This window comes from Leptidea sinapis, chromosome 26 (assembly GCF_905404315.1).
Source record: "Leptidea sinapis chromosome 26, ilLepSina1.1, whole genome shotgun sequence".
NCBI classification, from domain to species: Eukaryota; Metazoa; Arthropoda; class Insecta; order Lepidoptera; family Pieridae; genus Leptidea; species Leptidea sinapis.
This window is the reverse complement of record NC_066290.1, coordinates 5,136,686-5,157,506: the sequence shown is the minus strand read 5'-3', so window position 1 is coordinate 5,157,506 and position 20,821 is coordinate 5,136,686. Positions and strand designations below refer to the sequence as shown.

Genomic DNA, 20,821 nt, shown 5'->3' with positions numbered 1-20,821 from the left:
TGTCAGTTCTGTAATATGTTCCAGATAGTCAGTTCAATTAGTTTCTATATGAGTCCAGAGATGTCTCAAGCATATTGTAGTTCAATCCTACAACGCGCTAATACAATTTATTGTACAGTAGTGGGGATTCATGGGTCGTTCAATTTTGTTATCGCTTCTCGGCCTTTTGGCTAAGATCAAAGTGTAGTATCTGTTCTTTTCAGCTTAATATCTGAAAGTTCCCGCATAGCGGGACCAGTATATTAAACTGATTTTTGTAAAATGACGGGGTGTTAGGGGCTCGCTCCACTCCTGTCACGGGTCGGCTCGGCATTGCAGTGCCGCCGAGATTGGCCCACATAATTAATAAAACAATTCATAGCTTGTTCACATGTGCTCAGCATATTATGAATAGGGAACGATTTCATTAACCAGAATAATCACAAATCATAATTGAATGTTCTGTGTGGTCTCTTGCTTGATGACGCGTGAATGAATATTCAATGGATAATGATTAGTAATTGCCTAGGGTAACACTAACCCCTACCGTGATTAGTGATTCCTGGCTGAATCTCATTGAATTGATACAATAGGGTATTTTACCCTCAATGACAAAAAAATATTAAGTAATTGTGATCAAATAGATTAAGTAATCACCAGCGCTAGTATGTATATAGACTGTTTAAGAATGGACAAACAGCTGATTAACTTTCTAAAAAAGGATAGTGATTAAAAATCGTGTTGTATTGAACATTAGTGGTACCGCATCGAAAAGTTCAACAATGGAGAGAGTTATTACAAGTAATACTTAGAGGTCGCGATTGTTTCGGGACGCAGTTCACAATAAAAATAAGTCGGATGTGCTCGGAGGAGGTGTGAATTGTTTTATTTAAGTTCGGTTTAACTTTTATAACTGTATAAACAGTGGAAAGTGATCAGCAGAAATATTAGTGATAGAAATGTGAATTAAAATGAGTAGATCCATTCAAGTGCGTTCAGCATATTATATTTATCAGCTGATATTAGACCCTATGACTGTGGTAGATGCGACACATTACCAAAAATGGCTGATTCCAATTAAAATTCTTATCCAAAAAAAGGGTTTTTAATACTGTTTGTAGGTATTTTTGCGAATGTTTTCTCACAAAGTGGCTGTAGGAGGCAAGAAATTTCTGACGTCAACGTGATGCGGGTGGTATTTATATACATACCATGCTAACGAAAACGTTATTTATTTAGTTAATATTAATAAAAACGACTTATTTACATTATTTATTGTTTATTATCATATTCTATGGGTAAAGATTAGTTAGAATCCAGGGTATATAGGCGCTCACTCTGGTATAAACACTGGGAAGGCCCTGTTTTCCACAAGGTGACGGCCCGTAGGACACCAAACCATAAACAATCCAGTTGGTATTCGAAGCCAATCCTCGAGCCATCAGTGGGCCGCCAGAGTCGCCCCTGCAGGTGTCTTGGTTTCCTGATCCTCCTGCACACAATTGCTTTTCAGTAATGTGCTTGTCGAAACTTGGTAAATATTTTTCACACTTCGCATTGTTCTCAACGGGCAGTGCTACCTTCAATAAGACGTCAGAGTACTGCGCTGTAATTTGATAAATTAAAATTTAATAAAATTAGGAAAACTGTATCAATACTACATATAACATATTATTATGATCACATAAAACTCAAAAACCGTTACACCAACTGAAATGATGTTTGCACACATACAAAAGGCGACATGACCACTCCGGTGAGACCGACGAACAGCAATTTGAAATATTTTCATTTAACACAGGTTAAGAAATCACTTATTGAAAGTCAAAAACCACTCGGAGAGCTCTTATTATTAAAAGTTAATTATTTAGATGTTAGCTTGTTTGTGAATTTTTAGTAGGTGGTATTAAAATTTGTTATAAAAAAAACTCCTTTTGATCATATTTCCTGAATCAGTAGAAGTGCGATAAAGGATTCAAGCACATATAATTTGATAAGACAAAAGAGAAAGCCTAAATGTCGCCTAGGTTTTTCTCATGCGTCTAAATGAAATTTATATAGTAATTGTTTACTCAATTTTTGCCATAATCAACCATCGGAATCAATGATTTGAACAGGGGATTCAATTTAAAATAAAATAAAGCATTATATAGATTTTCCTGTAACTGGCAGTGACGGAAATAAAAGCCGTCAATTTCTTTGAGTGACATTTATTGAATCGAACAATGTTTTTGTATTAGAATCGATTTTGGCAAGATCACATTTATGAAAATAAGGGACGAGACCAACAGGACGTTCAGCTGATGACAGGACAGCGCTCAGGAATCTTGAAAATCCCGAAAATTCTGAGTGGCACTACAATTCTGAGCGTCAACAGTAGGTAATGCTTACACATTACTGCCTGAGCCTCCCACTGGTAAAACTGTGAACTGTGGTGAACTACTTACAGTTTAATGAAAGGACTTATTTGCATACTTTAGGAATAAGGCGTTTTAATTTTATTTAGTTTCTGTGGTTTTGTAACACTGACTGTATCTATATATATGAGTGTGAACACGATCAATAAAATCTCCAAATGTTTAAATACTTAGTTGTACTTACTACCTGTGTAATAGTCTAAACCAAAACATGTTTTGTCCTAATAAACGCGTTTTATTCATGTACATAAATATTGTTGCACATAAAAACATAAATTAATTTATTAATAAATAAATTATTATTAAAAAATCTATGTGTTTTATTACACAGTAGTGTAGTTTATTTGTATTTACACAAGGAAAGTACTAAATCTGCAAGGTAGGTAAATATGTAATGAAGCCGTCTTTGGTTTGGTAGGTCCAGTAAATTATTTTCGATATGTAATGAAATTAATTTAATGAAAAGTAGTTCAGTTATGTCAACATATAATTGTACATAATAATAATTACTTGGACGTCATACGAATTACTTTGATTTTGAGGTTATGTTACATTTTATCATCATATAACATCAAAACCCGGATTTTGATTAAAAAAAATTAGTGGTGGGTAATCAGTGGATATTTACGTATCATGTAAAAAAACTTTGAATTTGATGCAAGTCTAGGCAGCGGTCCATACATTTTTCGGCATTCTCCTTTACCGATTACTTTCAAACTATAATTAATTTTCGATTGTAGTTAAAAATCGAAATTGAGTGTCATTCCTACTGTTAACATAGCTTTGTGATATCGTCCTACAACCGTCATTACCGTGAAAAAAGCTCATTATTTTGTGTTCAATTTGACGCGAATCAAGTAAAAAAACGAAGTGTTATTTTAATATTGCAATACTATATTCAAGATGCAAGTGTCGATTGTGTATACCATCCCACACTCTCGTGTTTGCGTGATTTAATTTCTTGAAAAATTTTCAAGGTCAAGCTTCGTTATACAATCATAAACTTTGTTCTACACACAGCTTTTAAATGTTACTTACAAGAGAACAGCTAAATATTGCAAAAACAATAAATATAATTAATAATATCATTTTCGAGGATATTGGTGGCAGATCACAGCCCTGGTTCGATGCGTCAGTTAAAGCAGCATCTGACTGCAAAAAACAGGCGTATCGAACTCGGGTTGCGGGGCTGGGCTCAAAAGATCCGAACTGCAGGGTTCTAAAGAGGAATATAGAATTTGTTCGGAAAATAGGGAAATCGTCGAACAGTGCCGGGAGAAACTTGTGTCTTATATCGAGTCCTCTCTTGAGAAGGTCGCGGAATGGAGAAAATTGAAACTTGTCCAATTTAACCCCCAGAAGACTCATGTTTGCGCGTTTACCACTAAAAAAACCCCATTTTTCGTATCACCGCTCTTCGACAACACTTCCCTTACAGCCTCGCCTAGTATCGGAATTCTGGATCTAGACATCTCGAGCGATTGCCAATTCCGCGGCCATCTGGAGAGCAAAGCCAAATAGGCTTCGAAGAAACTGGGCGTCAAAAATATAGCACGGCAATACTTTAAGCCGGCCCACATTCTAGCGCTGTACAAAGCGCAGATCCGGTCACATATGGAGTATTGCTGTCATCTCTGGTCTGGCGCACCCCAGTAACAGCTCAATCCCTTTAACCGCGTGCAACGCAGAACAGCTTGAATTGTCGGGGACCCAGTGCCCTGTGAACGGCTGGATCACTTGGCGTTGCGTAGAGACATCGCTTAATTGTGTGTCCTCTACCGCATTTATCATGGGGAGTGTTCCGAAGAGCTGTTTCACCTGATTCCTGCCGCCGAATTCCACCTTCGCACGACACGCCACAAGTTAGGATATCATCCCCACCATCTGGATGCGTGGCGGTCCTCCACAGTGCGTTTCATTTTCTATGTATGAATGAACTTCCTTGGGCGGTGTTTCCGGGACGATACGACATGGGTACCTTCAAAATAAGCGCGTACACCTTCCTTAAAGGCCGGCAACGCTTTTGTGATTCCTCCAAGAGAGTGTCGATCACTTAACACCAGGAGACTCGTACGCTAGTTTGTCCTCCTTTTTTTCCATAAAAACAAAAAAAAATACTGTGTTGTGTATAATTTGTACTCTATTATTGGAGCTGTATCTGTGAGAGTTTATTTTTAGAAAGGCAGAATAATCCGCTAACATTGTAATTGTAATTACGTTGTGATGAATTTCACATAGTTTTACCGATATGTTATCCACCGTGTCTTTAGTGAAAAAATAATGCTCATAAGAGAGGTGCGTGTCTACTTATCAGTATTAAGAATTATAAGTTTGAATGAAAATATTGGTCCAAATAGAAAAGCGAGCAAATAATTTTTCACTAACTACCCTCATTACGTACAAATAAAATTTTCTTTTATAAACATAGTTACAACGTCTCCGTCAATATCAAACATTTGGGCAAATAAAATGGGCAATTTAAATACTGTTTAGGATTGGTAATAGGATTTATTTGTAATCAAGTATTATATTTTTGTATGTTGAAAAACGCATAACAGTGATTCCAACCGAATACATAATTAAAATTCAACTTTATACCCAACACCTACATATCATTAAAATGTACATTATTATATCAGCCGGAAGACGTCAACTGCTGGATAAAGGCCTTCCCCAAAGATCGGTCCGACGCTGACCTCAACCAACCTATTCCGGGCGATCTTGATTAGATCATCGGTCCATACAATCTACACTCATAATTTTCTTATAATTAAAAAAAAATGTCGAAATAATTAGTAAGTACCAAGAGTCTATATCTAACATGAAATTATAATTATGAAAGAGGGCGATCAATATTATTAGTTATATAAGCTCATAAGACAAAGTGCGTGCCATTGTAATTCTACATGAACACTGCGAGCCGTCCCTCAGATTGAATCAAATTTAGTCATGGTGTGATCACGAGCTTTCAACCTCGCAGTTACAATTTTCCTGCAGCAGATTTTCTCCGAATTGAATAATGTAATAAGTACTTAATGGTATTTCTGTGAACCCTGAACCCCATAATGTCTTGCACCACCAGAGAAATGACTAGACAAGTACCTGTAATTAAGTACAGTATTACCTACTGCTTAATACTATTTATAACACTAAAGTTAAGTAAAGAATACCTTTACATATATATATAATACTGCGAAAATGGGCCTCTTTTTTTTTTATTAACTATAGAAAGTTTTTTTTTTTTCTGTTACAATTGGCAATAAGTTCGAGTAATAAATACTAGGTTCTGCCCGTAACTTTATCCATGATAAATTCATACCTAGGATGAAATTTACCATTTATCGTTTTCTGTACCTCTGACAAAATGTGTACAAAATTTCATAATGACCGCTTTCATTTATAATGTTAGGTATAGCAGGATAATAAATATACGATAGTATAATAAAATTATTATGTACTTTTTGTTGGATATACATACTATGTTCAGTTTTCCCCCATCCTGCAGAAGTCAGGAACCGTCCAACTAGTGTTTGGTCTAAGTCTTCATCTGGTGTTATAGGTAAGCATATTGGTTGCACGAACGCTGAAAAACGATTTCGTATTTTATAACAACCTTCACCCAGGGCAAATTATTAAAGATTAACAATAATAAACATTAACTATTAATATAAAAACTAAAGCAAAAACTGGACTATTGGTTTTGGAGCTGTGATTCCATAGACAGAACCCCACACATACCTACTACCAACTCAAACATGTAAAAAATATTTTATGCATTGAGAGTTTAAAATAGATTAATGAAGCATAATAATAATTATACAACAGAAACCTGTTCAGATGCTTGCAGAAAAAAATAACTACATAATATTGTAGCGAAGCTTTTAAACGGACGTTCGGCTCGCTGCATGGGCTCTCTAACCGAGCTGAGTTTCAGATTTGAGCGTTACACGGAGAGAGTCAGATCGATATAAAGATAAATATATTAAAATTCAAATATTTTTATTCAAAATAGGATTTAAAATCAGTGAACCTCAAAAACGACCTGCTGTTTGAAATAATGTGCCTCAGACATGAGAAGAACGGGCGCAAGAGTCTCAGCGTATACCCACTGTATTTAGAGTGGCATTTCAGTATGGAATAATTGCTTTGAAATCTATTTAATTTAAAAATGTTGAATTTATTTACTCACCAGTTAATTTAACCTCGTCCTTAAGTCTTAACAATGCTATATCGTTTGCTTGAGTTTTTGGACCGTAGTCATTGTGGACTATGATTCCTTCAATATTTACATCTAGAGCTTTATCAGCACAATCGTTATTATTACAGTCTATATAACTTGAGAGGTCCCATTCTCCTAAACGAACAATAATCCTAAAAAAAGGAAAATATACCATAAGTGTTCATATTTAATATTTAAGTATAGGAGATATAGTAATATAAATTTAACATCAAACAACGTTGGATGTTCTTTAATAGTTTCAACCCAATTTGTCCGTTTATTTGAATGAAACTTTTCGTTACGGATATAAATGCAATGTACTGGGTGCTCAGCACGCCTTATTATTAGTCTCCTATTCGTTTTAGACACTCGTGATTTTACCTTTTTGCAACTTTCATATAGACGCAATGGGCAGCTGTCAATACGTATCGGGAAGATATAAGTACACCTCCACAGAAAAATCCAATCCCAGGATTATCTGAAAAAATATATATCATATAACTTTATTGACCAACATGATTATAATTAGTTATGCTTAATATTAGGGGTTAAACTTTCCAATATTGACCATCGATATATGAGGTTTTAGGAGGGGGGCCTGCGGCCGAGCTCATATGTATTTATGTTCTAACTTAACCTAACCTACCTTTATTTTCTGGAAAAGGATTTGGTTTTCAGATAAAAAAAAAACTGAAAAATTAATCTGCATTGAGATTTTTTGACTCTTCATATCCTAATTCGATGGTCCAGATTTGAAACTTTATCCTTATTAGGTTCCTCATAAACCACACCACAATAGTCTCACTCATATTTATCCATTTATATATCCATTTAAACACAAAACACAACTTCTTTATCGTCTCACAGTAAATAAATATTAATAAAAAGTTGAAAGACAGGATGAATTAATATATTGTCCTGCCCATTGGTATTTTTAAAGTACATTTTAAACTTTACGGTTCCTGCCCAAGTAAATTATTCTTAAGTTTAATTTTATGCCCTCTGTCCAGCAAAAATGAAAATCATTTTTCATACACAGGATTTGAAATTGCCGCTAAATAGCTACATTAATGTTGTTTTATGATTGGTTATTTTGCAATTAATAAGTGACAAGATGTGATCTGGGGCATAGACAAAATATTTTCTGACAGCAATAACTCAAACGTCCAAGATGATGACAGAGACAAGATAAGTTTAAATCTATTTTTATTACATAATCCTTTGTGTTTTCTTGAATTGAATGTATTTAACGGTTAATTTAATCTATAACCCGTTTGATTTTAGCGTTATTTTTGAAAAATTGCTAGTATTTGTGTTTTCGTAGTCTCCGAAACGTTTATGTCATTTAAAAATCTCATTTGGTATTTTCTTCACAGAATTGAGGTTAACGAACATTGAAATATACGAACTCTTAGGAAATGATGACCCGGAGGTTATTCCGGAGCGCAGGGGAGAATCGCTAAGCGATATTAACACTCCTGATTTTGAGCCTGAAGAAGAAACAAATCTCAACTTGGAAAGTTGTACTATATGAACAATGATTGATTATCATGGTTGGTCCCGACAATTCGAGCTGTTACTGGGGTGTGCCATACCAGAGATGACAGCAATACTCCATATTTGGCTGGACCTGCGCTTTGTAGAGTGCTAGAATGTGGGGAAATATTGTCGTGCTCTATGTATGACGCCCAGCTTCTTCGAAGGCAATTTGGCTTTACCAGATGAGCCAGATATTTTCGAGATCCAATTTATATTTAAGTTTTTAGTTTTTTAATTAGTTGATTTAGAAGCTTTTTGAAACTGATTGTGTGATTAAATGTTGATTTAAATAAATATCCTTTCATTTAAATGTACCCTATGTCTTTCAAAAAGGACAAATACAGCTTAGGTAATTTATGTAATTGTGCCCAATGTGCTACAAAGGGACAAAATATATCAGACATTGGAATTACCCCAATGCATTTAGAATAGTCCAAGGGTATCCGAAAAAATAGTCAAAAAAATCTACATACTCATAAGACAATAATATAGTCTTTATTTGTCTTGGGCAGGAAGCACGTGTATATTAATGTCTTTTATAAATGACACCGGCCAAAATTACATGGCATTTGGTTAAACGCCTGGGCAGGAGGAGGTAAAATATATATATATATATATACCTGACTGTATATTGTCAGTACATTTATGAAAATTTAATATATATTCACAAAAATCGTCACCTTTTTGCTCTTAATAGTGATTTTCATTATTATAACACTAGAAATAAGGGATTGCTTGTAACTAATTCTAGTAGGCTTCATAAGATACATAATAGCTTTAAGGGAAAATGTATACACTTCTACAATAAAGTCCCAGCCACTGTTCAGGCATTATTTATAAATAAATTTAAATGTTTTATAAAAAAATGGCTCTGTCGTAAATCCTATTACTCCACTGCTGAATATCTAAATGATCGGACAGCCTGGGACTAGATTGTGATTATTTTATAGCGATAGAAATGACTGTACAATATTGTATATTTTTATTGAAAAGAGCGCAAAAAAATAAATAAAAGAATGCTGGGAGAGTTTCTTGCGCCGCTTCTTCTCTCTCAGAGCGCCATTTGTTTCCGAAGCGGTAGTAGTATCTAGTAGTATAAGAAATGTCATCAAAAAGAATTCTAAAGGAAATAATTTTGAGAAAATAAATGCTTTTTATGCCTTTTAATAACCTTAAATAGCATTTACAATTTTGTAAGTCACGATATTTTTGATCTTCGACAGAGCATGTGTTGGTGTATCTATCCATAGAACGATATAAAATCGAACATAAGAGTGATACCTGGCTTTTGAAGTGGCTTAAAAATAATAAACAGCTCCATATTCACAAATAAAATTTGAAAAACAAAATTTTATGAACGATTCGAGCCCACGACCTCCGGCGTTCCGTGCCGGTGCTCTAACCAACTGAGCTAACCGTTCGAGTAGGTACCGCCTCGTTATAAAATTCTGTTTGCTTTGTTCAACTCTCAGGTTGTGGCTTCATCTACAGAATCTACTTTACAGTTGATAACCTGCTCAACCCCAATATTTGCATATAGGAAATTGACTTGAGATGTCGCTCTTGTAAATCTAAACAATATGTTATGTTTTTAAAGTGATAACCCTCACTTCTAGGATTAATACACAAATAAAATTAAAAAAAAAAAATATGAATGATGCGGGATTCGAACCCACGACCTCCGGCGTTCCGTGCCGGTGCTCTAACCAACTGAGCTAACCGTTCGAGTACCTGGTTTGAATCCCGCATCGTTCATAAAATTTTGTTTTTTAAATTTTATCTGTCTATTAATCCTAGAAGTGAGGGTTATCACTTTAAAAACATAACAAATAGCTCCATATTATCCACTTTGTTAAATACAATCACTGCTATTTGTTTGTGGCTGTTGTCTTTAACATCCGATTACAATACTGTAATTAATATCAACCTCGAAAACATAAATGAAATGGCAAGGAACAATCGAAATTTCTAACATTATTATAAAAGCGTTCGAAATTTGAATTCAAAAAACAAAATTATAAGTATTTAAGTTGTAACAATACTAAGGGTTAGACTAGTAATATGCCATATATAAAGTTGGTCATGAGCCATCAAGGGGGCCCCATAGTTTATGAAATAAGGGGCTTATAGCGAAGAGCCTTCATCAATATATCAAAGGGTACTCGCTAAGCGGTTGGTTCAAAGATCAAATACAGATGCACATGTCATATTATGAATAAAACTTATATTGGCTTTTACTGGATTCTTATTAAGTTGAAATAATACATAAAATATTTCAAATTTTAGAACTGCTCACCCGGAGATCTTGTTCGGTATTTCAGAAGTGCCATCCACGGGAACTCATCAATTGCCGTCTCTTCTCCTCCAGAAATTCTGTTGTTGTTTCCTATACCACAAATTGTGTTATTTGGTAATAAGAAAATTTTTGTCTGATCATATTTAAATTCGCCGGGACAGCAGACCTGAAATGAAATAATATACAGTATCTTGTCACAACACCGGCCCTATCAATAAAAGGAGAACGAGATTATTTTTCGATACCCTTTCGCGCTTCTTTTCATAAAATATACAATAGTGTACTGTCATGTTTATTGCTATAAAATAATATATTATGTATATTATGAAGCTTAGAGGGAAAGAAGAAGTTCACTAGAATTAGTTACAAGCAATCCCTTATTTCTAGTGTTATAAAAATAATTATGTATAGCAAAAACGTGACGTTTTTTGTGAATGTATATTAGTTTCCAAAATTCGAATAGAAATCTTTTTTATTTATTGCCAAAACTTCAAAAATAAATACAGATTAGATTTATTTTGATAACATCACGTCCAAAAAAATAAATATATTTTTATTTGTACCAGAACTTACGGCCGGACTATGAGTTTTCTTTTAGTTGATTTTTTCCACAATTTCAGGCACACAACTCGTCATATTCTTATTACTTGTTATTTTTTTATAGTGATAACACTCACTTCTTAGATTAATTACACAAATTAATTTGAAAACAAAATTTATGAACGTTTCGGGATTCAAACCCGCGACTTCTCCCGTTCCGTGCGAGCGCTCTTCCTCTGAGTCAACCGTTCGAGTGACGTAAAGTTCTTAAATCTGTTCTTTCTCGCAGCTTGTGGCTTCTTCTACAGGATCTACTTTACAGTTGATAACCTGCTCAACCCCAATATTGGCAAATTAGGAAACGGACTTGAGATGTTACTCTTTCAAATAAAAAGCTCGGACTCATGAGTGTAATAGTAGACATAAGTTTAATTTTTTAACAATGAAGTAAGCAACATAATGCATACTGTGATAGAAAAATATCATCCTACCCTCAATTTTATTTTAATGATTGTATCAATAAGAACATACACTCACAATATTTAGAGCTAATTCTCCACGTTCTTGATATTTTTTGCTCACGTAAATGTTAATCTTATTTTCTAAATATTGTTGTGTTGAAACGACGAGATAGGAGATGAAGACATATTAAGGAGAATCTTAGAAGATTCTGATGCTGAAGAAGAGATCATTGGATCAGGCAGAAGAACAAAACGACGAAGATGATGAATATTCAGGACGTAGGACATGAATATATTGCCTGTGCTGCCTCGGGGCGTAAAAAGAATAGGGTAGTCCCAGGTCCAAGGGTGTCGTAAGAGGCGACTATGGGCTTTTTGAAAGTGGGAGAGTCACGCTGCTGTCTTATGACGTCAGCACAATCGGGCCAGACTCGTCCGGGTTACTTACCACACTCGCACAGAATACCGGCGTGAAGTAGCGGCCTAGTGCCGCTATGTTTCGCATAGGTTAGTGTCGAGGACCGGAGGCCATTCCCCCCCCCCCCCCCCCCCCCAACAAAATATGAGAGCGGTCCCAAAAAATAAATTACCCCAGGAGGGTACCGGCTCTTGTATAGCCGGAGAATCCCTCCCCGAGCATTCGCGCTCGGGCTGCCCCTCGTATTCTGGGGAGGGCACAGTACCGCGTATGTCACAGGACAAACAGGGCAGCAACACCACGGCACCCCGCTCCACGCTTAATGTGGACTTTTGTAACATCCGGGGAATTCACTCCAACTTAAACGCCGTCCACCACCACCTTGAGACGGCGCAGCCGGCCTTGTGTTTCCTTACGGAGACGCAGATATCTCGACCTAGCGATACGTCATATTTAACGTACCCCGGGTACAAAATTGAGCATAATTTCATGCCTCATGCCGGGGTATGTGTGTACGTTAGGGAGGATATCTGCTGTCGCCGTCTCGGCAATTTTGAGGGTAGGGGCCTGTCTACTCTCTGGCTCCGCGTAGATTTAGAGGACCGCGTCCGCATCTATGCGTGTGTCTACAGGTCCCATAGTGGTAACGCAGAAACGGATCACCTCATGGGCTGCGTTCAAGCGGCATTTGATGACGTGCTTGCTCAGATCCCCTCCGCTGAAATCGTAGTCTTGGGTGATTTCAACGGGCACAATGCCGAATGGCTTGGATCACGTACCACAGACTACGCAGGGCGATCTGTGCATAATTTTGCATTGGCGTATGGTCTGTCCCAATTGGTTGAGTCGCCGACGCGGCTCCCGGATGTGGATAGCCACATGCCGTCCTTATTAGATCTTCTGCTGACTACACATCCCGATGGTTACCAGGTCTCTGTTGACGACCCTCTCGGAACGTCCGACCATTGCCTGGTCAGGAGTGTAGTGCCTATCCGACGCCAACGTCGCAGACCACCAGCGACCCGCCGCGTTAGGCACTACAAGTCAGCAGATTGGGATAGGATGCGTTCCTTTTTTGCATCCTACCCTTGGGGCAGGGTTTGTTTCCTTTCAAATGATCCTAGTGCCTGCGCCGTTGCAGTAGCCGATGTGATACTGCAGGGCATGGATATTTTTATACCAAGCTCTGTAGTACCGATCGGTGGCAGATCACAGCCCTGGTTCGATGCGTCAGTTAAAGCAGCATCTGACTGCAAAAAACAGGCGTATCGAACTTGGGTTGCGGCGCTGGGCTCAAAGGATCCGAACTGCAAAGTTCTGAAGAGGAAATATAACCGTGCCTCCAGATTTTTTAAGCGGCAAATCGCCCGTGCGAAATCGAAGCACGTCGTCAAAATTGGCGAGCAGCTTTCCAGTTACCCGACCGGAACACGCAAGTTCTGGTCGTTGTCGAAAGCTGCTCTTGGTAACTTCAACCAGCCGTCCATGCCGCCGTTGCACATGAGGAATGACACCCTGGCCCATACGGCAAAAGAGAAAGCCAATCTCCTGTGCACTCTTTTTGCCTCCAACTCGACTCTTGACGACAACGGAAAAACACCGCCGATCACCATCCCGCGGTGTCAGAGCTCCATGCCTGAAGTACAGTTCCGACAGAAAACTGTTAGGCGAGCTCTGTTTTCGTTGGACGTCAGGAAGTCGAGCGGGCCGGATGGCATTTCTCCAATCGTGCTTAGAACGTGTGCCCCTGAGTTGACGCCGGTGCTAACGCGTTTATTCCGGCACTCTTATTCAAAAGGCGTAGTCCCTGATTCATGGAAGTCAGCCCTTGTCCATCCGATCCCAAAAAAAGGAGACAGTTCGGATCCGGCAAACTACAGGCCTATTGCTATTACCTCCCTACTCTCTAAAATTATGGAGAGCATAATTAACCGCCAGCTCTTGGTATACCTTGAGGGTCACCAGTTGATCAACGACCGGCAGTACGGCTTTCGCCATGGTCGGTCGACTGGCGATCTTCTGGTATACCTAACACACAGATGGGTGGCGGCTATTGAAAGCAAGGGGGAAGGCCTGGCAGTTGGTCTGGATATAGCGAAGGCCTTTGATCGTGTATGGCACAAGGCGCTCCTCGCAAAACTTCCATCATTTGGGCTTCCCGAGAGCTTATGCAAGTGGACCTCCAGCTTCCTCACTGGGCGCAGCATACAGGTCGTTATCGACGGTTATTGCTCGAATCCCAAGCCCGTGAACGCTGGAGTGCCCCAAGGCTGTGTGCTATCTCCCACGCTGTTTCTTCTGCATATCAATGATATGTTGGACACCGCCAACATGCATTGCTATGCAGACGACAGCACTGGTGATGCCGTATACACGGGCCATGCAGGTCTCTCTCGGGAAAACGTCGACCAGTGCCGGGTGAAACTTGTGTCTTCTATCGAGTCCTCTCTCGAGAAGGTCGCGGAATGGGGTAAGTTGAACCTTGTCCAATTTAACCCCCAGAAGACTCAAGTTTGCGCGTTTACCACTAAAAACACCCCATTTGCCGTATCACCGCTCTTCGAGAACACTTCCCTTAAAGCCTCGCCTAGTATCGGAATACTGGGTCTCGAAATCTCGAGGAATTGCCAATTCCGTGGCCATCTGGAGGGCAATACTTCAAGCCGGCCCACATTCTAGCGCTCTACAAAGCGCAGGTCCGGCCTCACATGGAGTATTGCTGTCATCTCTGGTCTGGCGCACCCCAGTATCAGCTCGATCCATTTGACCGCGTGCAACGCAGAGCAGCTCGAATTGTCGGGGACCCAGTACTCTGTGAACGGCTGGATCACTTGGCGTTGCGTAGAGACGTCGCTTCATTGTGTGTCTTCTACCGCATTTATCACGGGGAGTGTTCCGAAGAGCTGTTCAACCTGATTCCTGCCGCCGAATTTCACCTTCGCACGACACGCCACAAGTTACGATATCATCCCCACCATCTGGATGTGTGGCGGTCCTCCACAGTGCGGTTTTCAAGGAGCTTTCTTCCTCGTACCACGAAGCTGTGGAATGAGCTTCCTTGTGCGGTGTTTCCGGGACGATACGACATGGGTACCTTCAAGAAAAGCGCGTACACCTTCCTTAAAGGCCGGCAACGCTCTTGTGATTCCTCTGGTGTTGCAGGAGAGTGTGGGTGGCGGTGATCACTTAACACCAGGTGACCCGTACGCTCGTTTGTCCTCCTATTCCATAAAAAAAAAAAAATATATGGCAGGACGGATAGAACACAACCGTCACATGCAGGATCATCAAGGTTATTAGGATAACCTCTCAGGATCTATTACTAGGAACACAATCAGGAAGTCTGTCTTCTTCAAGTTCAGTTTTGTCACTGGTTAAAGGAACATTTGTTTTTCTTTGGTCAAGGATATAGTTGTTTTATTTTATGTTAGTATACGGCAACATTTAAAAAAATATGACATGTTTTTGACTTTTATTATATTATTATATACAGTATATTATATTATTATTATTATATACAGTATTAGATCTTTGGCCACAAGTCCGCAACGAAAACACTATTAATTTTGATAAGTCCATAGTTCCAGAGCCCAAAGAGTAACACAGGGCTCGTGTATGAGGATAGGGTACGAGCGCGGCTGAACCGCTCCCCGTGTACCACAAAAGGTACACCGGACTGTTATCGGCCAGTGAAAGTCCGTGCTGCCCGAATAAGTGCGGGGTAAAAATGATCCATTAGTAAAGTCTACTATTCTACAAACAGACACTTATATTTCATTAAGGGCCTCGCTCACCATGTCCAAGAAAAGCTGTGATTAGTAACTTCGCAATTAACGTTAATTGGATGCTACATGTTATGAGTATGTTTTGCCAATTTCACAAATGAAAATTATGTCCTGTGTAAGTACTGATTGGTTACGTGGATATTGAATCTATCACACGTCACATTCGTTCAATTTTACGTCAAATATTACTTGTCAAACGCATTGCAGATTGTCATTTAAGATTTTGATGAATACACAAATAAAATTTGAAAACAAAATATTATGAACGATGCGGGACTCGAACACGACCTCTGACGTTCCGTGCCAGTGCTCTGCCAACTGAGTCAACCGTTCGAGTGACGTATCGTCATAAAATTTTGTATACTTTGTTCAACTCTCAGGTTGTGGCTTCATATGTTATAATGATCAAGTAATCAAGTAATAAAAAAATCAAGTAACTTTGGCAAAAAGAAAAATGGAGAAAAATTTAAGAAGAAATGATGCTGAAAACTCTAAATATACCGAGTGGTTTTTTGAGAAGTTCGGTGATGGCCAAGTCCGAAATTTAGAGCCTTAGAGAAAAGTCGTAAAAAGAGTCATGCCCTTGATTTATAAGAAACCAATAACTGCATATTTTTATTTTTTTTGAACTTTTGACGGAAATCGACCCAAATGATTTTTTCAAAAAAAATTACATACCTGTATTATTGGACCAAAGGACTGTGTTGCTGATAAGGATCAATCTTTGCAGTATATTACGAAAAATTAAAGGAAATACTAAATTATTTTTATTATTTTTAAACGAAACAAAACTGATCTCTTATTCAAACTAAGGTCATTAGAGAGTCGTAAAAACTTATGCATTGCAGACAAAGGAAACCATTTTAAACAACTTATTAGTTAGGTAAAAGTGAGATATGAGAAAAAATTGTAAAATTTTTCTATTTCCTTTCATTTTTACTATAACGTAACTTTGAAAAGATTGATCCTTATCAACAACAGAGTCTATTGGTTCAATAATACAGGATGTATTTTTTTTTAAATCATTCGGGTCGATTTCCATCAAAAGTTTTTTAAAAGAAAGAAATTTAAAAAAACTAAAATTTACATTATTGGTATAATATGCTTTTCTCTAAGACTCGTATTTTCGGACTTAGCCATGACCACCCTTCTCAAAAAACCACCCTGTATATTTTACAAAATTATATTCGTCACATAGTTTTTCTAATTGGGAACAAATTGTCATTTCTCTACCGTTGCTCCTATAAGCAGTCAAACTTTAGTTAGTTACCTTAGGTCCACCTTCGTCCCAGCCGCATTGTAAGGCTCCATAGAGGAGTTTCATTACTTTGGAATTATTCTTAAGTTGATTAAATATTCCAGGACATTTCCACACGGTAACACAATTGATTCCAGGCGTACATTGAACTGAAAATAAATAGTTACTTACAATTAAAACAATCTTTCCTGAAGTTTTTTTTAGGCAGTTATTCCGCAAGAGACAATGGGGATCTTTGCAAAATGATTAAAAACGTCAAGTTAGTTACATAGTTTCGTTAATTGAAAGGAAACAAAGAAATACTTACCTGAAATACGACACTCCATGCGTTTTAAGTTTAGATATTATACTGTCATTGCGTGGCGTTGTATTCAAAGCGCGGTAAAAGCACAACTGAACGAATACTCTGACTAATAGACGCGGAGGCAGATTTTGGCTTCAGACAATTTATGAGTCTAGTTGTTTATTGTAAGTAAATGTTAAAAGATTATATTTTTCAACAACATTTACTGAATTTAGCATAATATTATATTATGTAAAAGTATTTACTGTGAGATGTACACAAGTATATAATCATTGGCCGCTCTTGTTAATCAAAAAAGGTACAATCATAACAAATCTTACTTACATCAAAGTTAGTCAAACATACATAAAAGACCTGCAAATATATAAATTATCACAGCCTTGAGAACTTCCATTCACCATTTTTGTAAACATGTTTCGTAAACACAAACATCGCGATTACCTTCTATCAAAATAATTAATAACATAATTATTATTAAATTATTATTATTTTATCTTAAGACCTCTCTTAAATTTCCAAATAGACCTATTTGCCATCGTATACATTGATACCCAACCAGTAGCCAATGTTTATGAAATCTCATGTTTTTCACCTTAGATAATACTTAGTCCGGCTATAGATACTGTTACAATTAAAAATAAACAAATTAGTACATTTGAATTAGGAATCTGTCATTTTTATATGATTGTTCATTGAGTATATCTATATTTTATGTGGAAGCCATTATCGCCAAATTAGTGAACTTTGTCTTAGGCACTACATCTGCTACACTAACGAATTAATACTACATTAATTAATTATTCATGTCAAGTATATGTTAAGTTCTTAATAATTATATTGTTTGAATATAAATCAACGAATCAATTGCGTCTTTTCTATTAGTATTTATTCTCTGTCCTTTACTACAGCGGTCACATTTTTCTTTAGTTAGCCGCTATGGTGAAGGCTAAACCTAGTTCTAGCCGAACATAGTAGGATACATGTAAATTTAATTTTCTCCTACGGATCACTTCAATTCTGATTCGATCTCGGTGGTAAACTCCGAGCATAGCCCTCTATATTGCCCTCTGAGTGACCATGAGCTTCCTCATCAGGTCATTTATTATTTACATACGAATATGTGGACAGAAAAAATGTATGAAAATGCATGTCTAATGTGTTTTTCGTTTGTTTTTTTTTTTATTTGGATATTAAATAATTACAAACTATAGTCAGCACACAGCCTTATCTGCGTTCAATTTGTTAAATAGATATTTTTTTGCTAAAATTTTGATAATTGTGACCTCGTTACGCATATCCCCTTGATAAACAATGTACTTATCGGTTTTCCCCAGCTAGGGCTGTCAAGCGTACTCTAAAATACAATAGGATACGCTTAAATAATACACTGACATACAGTCGTGGTCAACTAATTAGGGACATTCAAGATAGTAAAGAGAAATAACCGGTTATGAACATATAAATATAAAACCCTATTGATTTCTCAGCAACTATTATTTGCATAGTTTGGTCCAATTACTATGCAATAAATGGCTGTAAATAAAAGATTAAATAAAAAGAAAAAAATTGTTTAATATCAAAGGTTAAACATGTGTTCAATTTAAGGTATAATTCTGTAGCTGGACAAGAAAAGTAAAGTAAAATGAAAAATAGAGTTAAACAAAACTTTACTAGTTTTGTTTAACTCTATTTCTGCAGTATTTAAATTTCTTTAACAACTCCATTTTATTACGTGAAAAATCAGTACCCAGTAACAAAACCTTTGTGGCATGGATACTATCAGTTTCTGACATGTTTCGACAGGAATGTTTGCCCATGACTCACAAAAAGCTTTATTATGTTCTATCTAAAGTTGTGGTACTTTTTTGTGGCAATTTTTTTGTTGATTTCGTACCAAAGGTGCTCAATTGGGTTGAGGTCCAGGCTATTTGCTGGCCAATCTAGCACTGATACCGACTCTATTTTATCTGAGCTATTTTTAATTTTATTACTTATATACATTGATTTTGCTAATTTACATGAGCCATTAAATATATTTGAATATTTTTTTACATAGTTGGCAAATCTTTCTGAGTGATTATACAATCAAGTGATTCAATAATTTATAAGATAATTGAGAAGAATAGCTTTTTATAGCTGAGAGTTGAACTAGAACTTTAAACTCGGATTTCTTCAATATAATTTTATTTCGTATTTTTTTTGTGCCAGTAAGAACACGTAGTGATATAGAGCTAATGTTGTAGTCATCCAGTAAATCAGTGGTAGTACCTCTTTTTTTCCTGAAACCTGATTTAATGTTCCGGTAATATATCATTCGATTTAAAAAAATGGCATTAATTGTTTGTGTACAATTTTTTCAATAATTTTGGATGTGCAAGGAAGTATGCTCATTGGGAGAAGGCGTTACAAAACAAAATTTAAAAAAGAATTACCAAATATTAAAAGCCATACCTATTTCAGACAGCACTTGATATGATGCCAAATAGCAAAAAGTAATCCCGATACACCACAGTCTATTCATTATTATTAGTATTATAATATATTGTAACAGTCATTAAAAAGTAAACATTCGGTGCGACGCAGCCGACCTATCCCTTACACTGGACAAGTAGGCTATGACGTAAGCGGCTAAATAGCGAATTATTCTGTTATTATTTCCTGTAAGATAGGTTAGATAACGCATAGTGTTGGTGAACTTTATGTCTATATAATAATTTTAAAGTTATCATAATATATAAAATACTAGTATAAAAAACGTAATTATAATAATATAATAGTATAAAAAGAATTTATGCTAAGTAAATTCCCTACATTACTCAAACAAGATATTCAGAATCTTCCTAGTATTTTCGCAGGATTCTTGAAACGACCTCGGATTTATGAGAATGTTTTCCAGTTAGTCACACAGTCCTGTACATTCAAGTATTAATAAGTTACCACATCGTCTTTAGCCAGACAGCTTCTATACTTACGGCTGTACGTTACGCCGATTGTGAAAAAGTGTTTATTTAGGGGTGTGTGCCCAGTTAGGCTGAACACCATAATTGTGTCATTATAGTGTTTGTTTAAGCAGATCAATCGTTTGGGCGACTGGGAAATAAAACAAGCATTTTCCGATTGTCTACCTGGTGTTAAGTGATCAATGATGCCAACTAATTGAGTTGGTGAGCCCCGCCTTACCAGTTCATTCACTGCATCGTCACCTAGTGAACCACAGATTTCCTTGAATTTTGATCGATGGAAGTTTCACCCCGTCATCAGAGGCCACGCGTTGCAAGGACTGGTTGCACTTGTATATTAGCGCTGAGGTAAGGTATAGTCAGAACCGCCATACCCTCGGACAAAAGCCTGATATTGTAGCAAATCACTTTTCTTCTTAGTATAGCGACGGTGGCTGCTTCCTTGATGACAACAAACTCACGTGGGAAGATAGTAGGGTACATACTGAGCGTGCGCTAGTATGGGTATTTTATCCTACAATAAGACACCTACTCCAATATACAAGCTGACCCGGCAAACGTTGTTTTGCCGCATAAATAAAGTACCCCGCGCCTCTTCGCAATTGCTTGACTGAATGAAACTAATCGTTCCCGCCCGCTTTGCTG

At 37.1% G+C, this 20,821-nt stretch overlaps 1 protein-coding gene and 1 non-coding gene across 2 annotated transcripts; one reads left to right on the top strand and one right to left on the bottom strand.

The window, feature by feature from the left end:
* The first annotated feature begins 150 nt into the window (after positions 1–150).
* Positions 151–343, top strand: LOC126972610 (U2 spliceosomal RNA). Its single transcript, XR_007731169.1, has one exon. It is a non-coding gene; the product is annotated as a U2 spliceosomal RNA (small nuclear RNA).
* Positions 344–1,238: 895 nt separating this feature from the next.
* On the bottom strand, positions 1,239–19,827 carry LOC126972555 (CLIP domain-containing serine protease HP8-like). Its single transcript, XM_050819402.1, has 7 exons — positions 19,668–19,827; positions 16,925–17,061; positions 10,451–10,616; positions 6,997–7,093; positions 6,586–6,767; positions 5,875–5,979; positions 1,239–1,585 (listed from the first exon to the last, which is right to left on the bottom strand). Exons 1-7 carry the CDS (start codon positions 19,735–19,737, stop codon positions 1,272–1,274), a joined length of 1,071 nt encoding a protein of 356 aa, XP_050675359.1. The 5' UTR covers positions 19,738–19,827; the 3' UTR covers positions 1,239–1,271.
* Positions 19,828–20,821: the final 994 nt, after the last annotated feature.

What these genes read in the sequence shown, in the direction of transcription:
- LOC126972555 (XM_050819402.1), bottom strand. Translation starts at nt 19,737, where the DNA reads ATGAATAGACTGTGGTGTATCGGGATTACTTTTTGCTATTTGGCATCA. An exon ending in TCAAGTGCTGTCTGAAATAG is followed by an intron (nt 17,062 to 19,667) that starts GTATGGCTTTTA and finishes ATTTATTTTCAG; the next exon opens with TTCAATGTACGCCTGGAATC. An exon ending in GGACGAGGTTAAATTAACTG is followed by an intron (nt 5,980 to 6,585) that starts GTGAGTAAATAA and finishes ATCGTTTTTCAG; the next exon opens with CGTTCGTGCAACCAATATGC.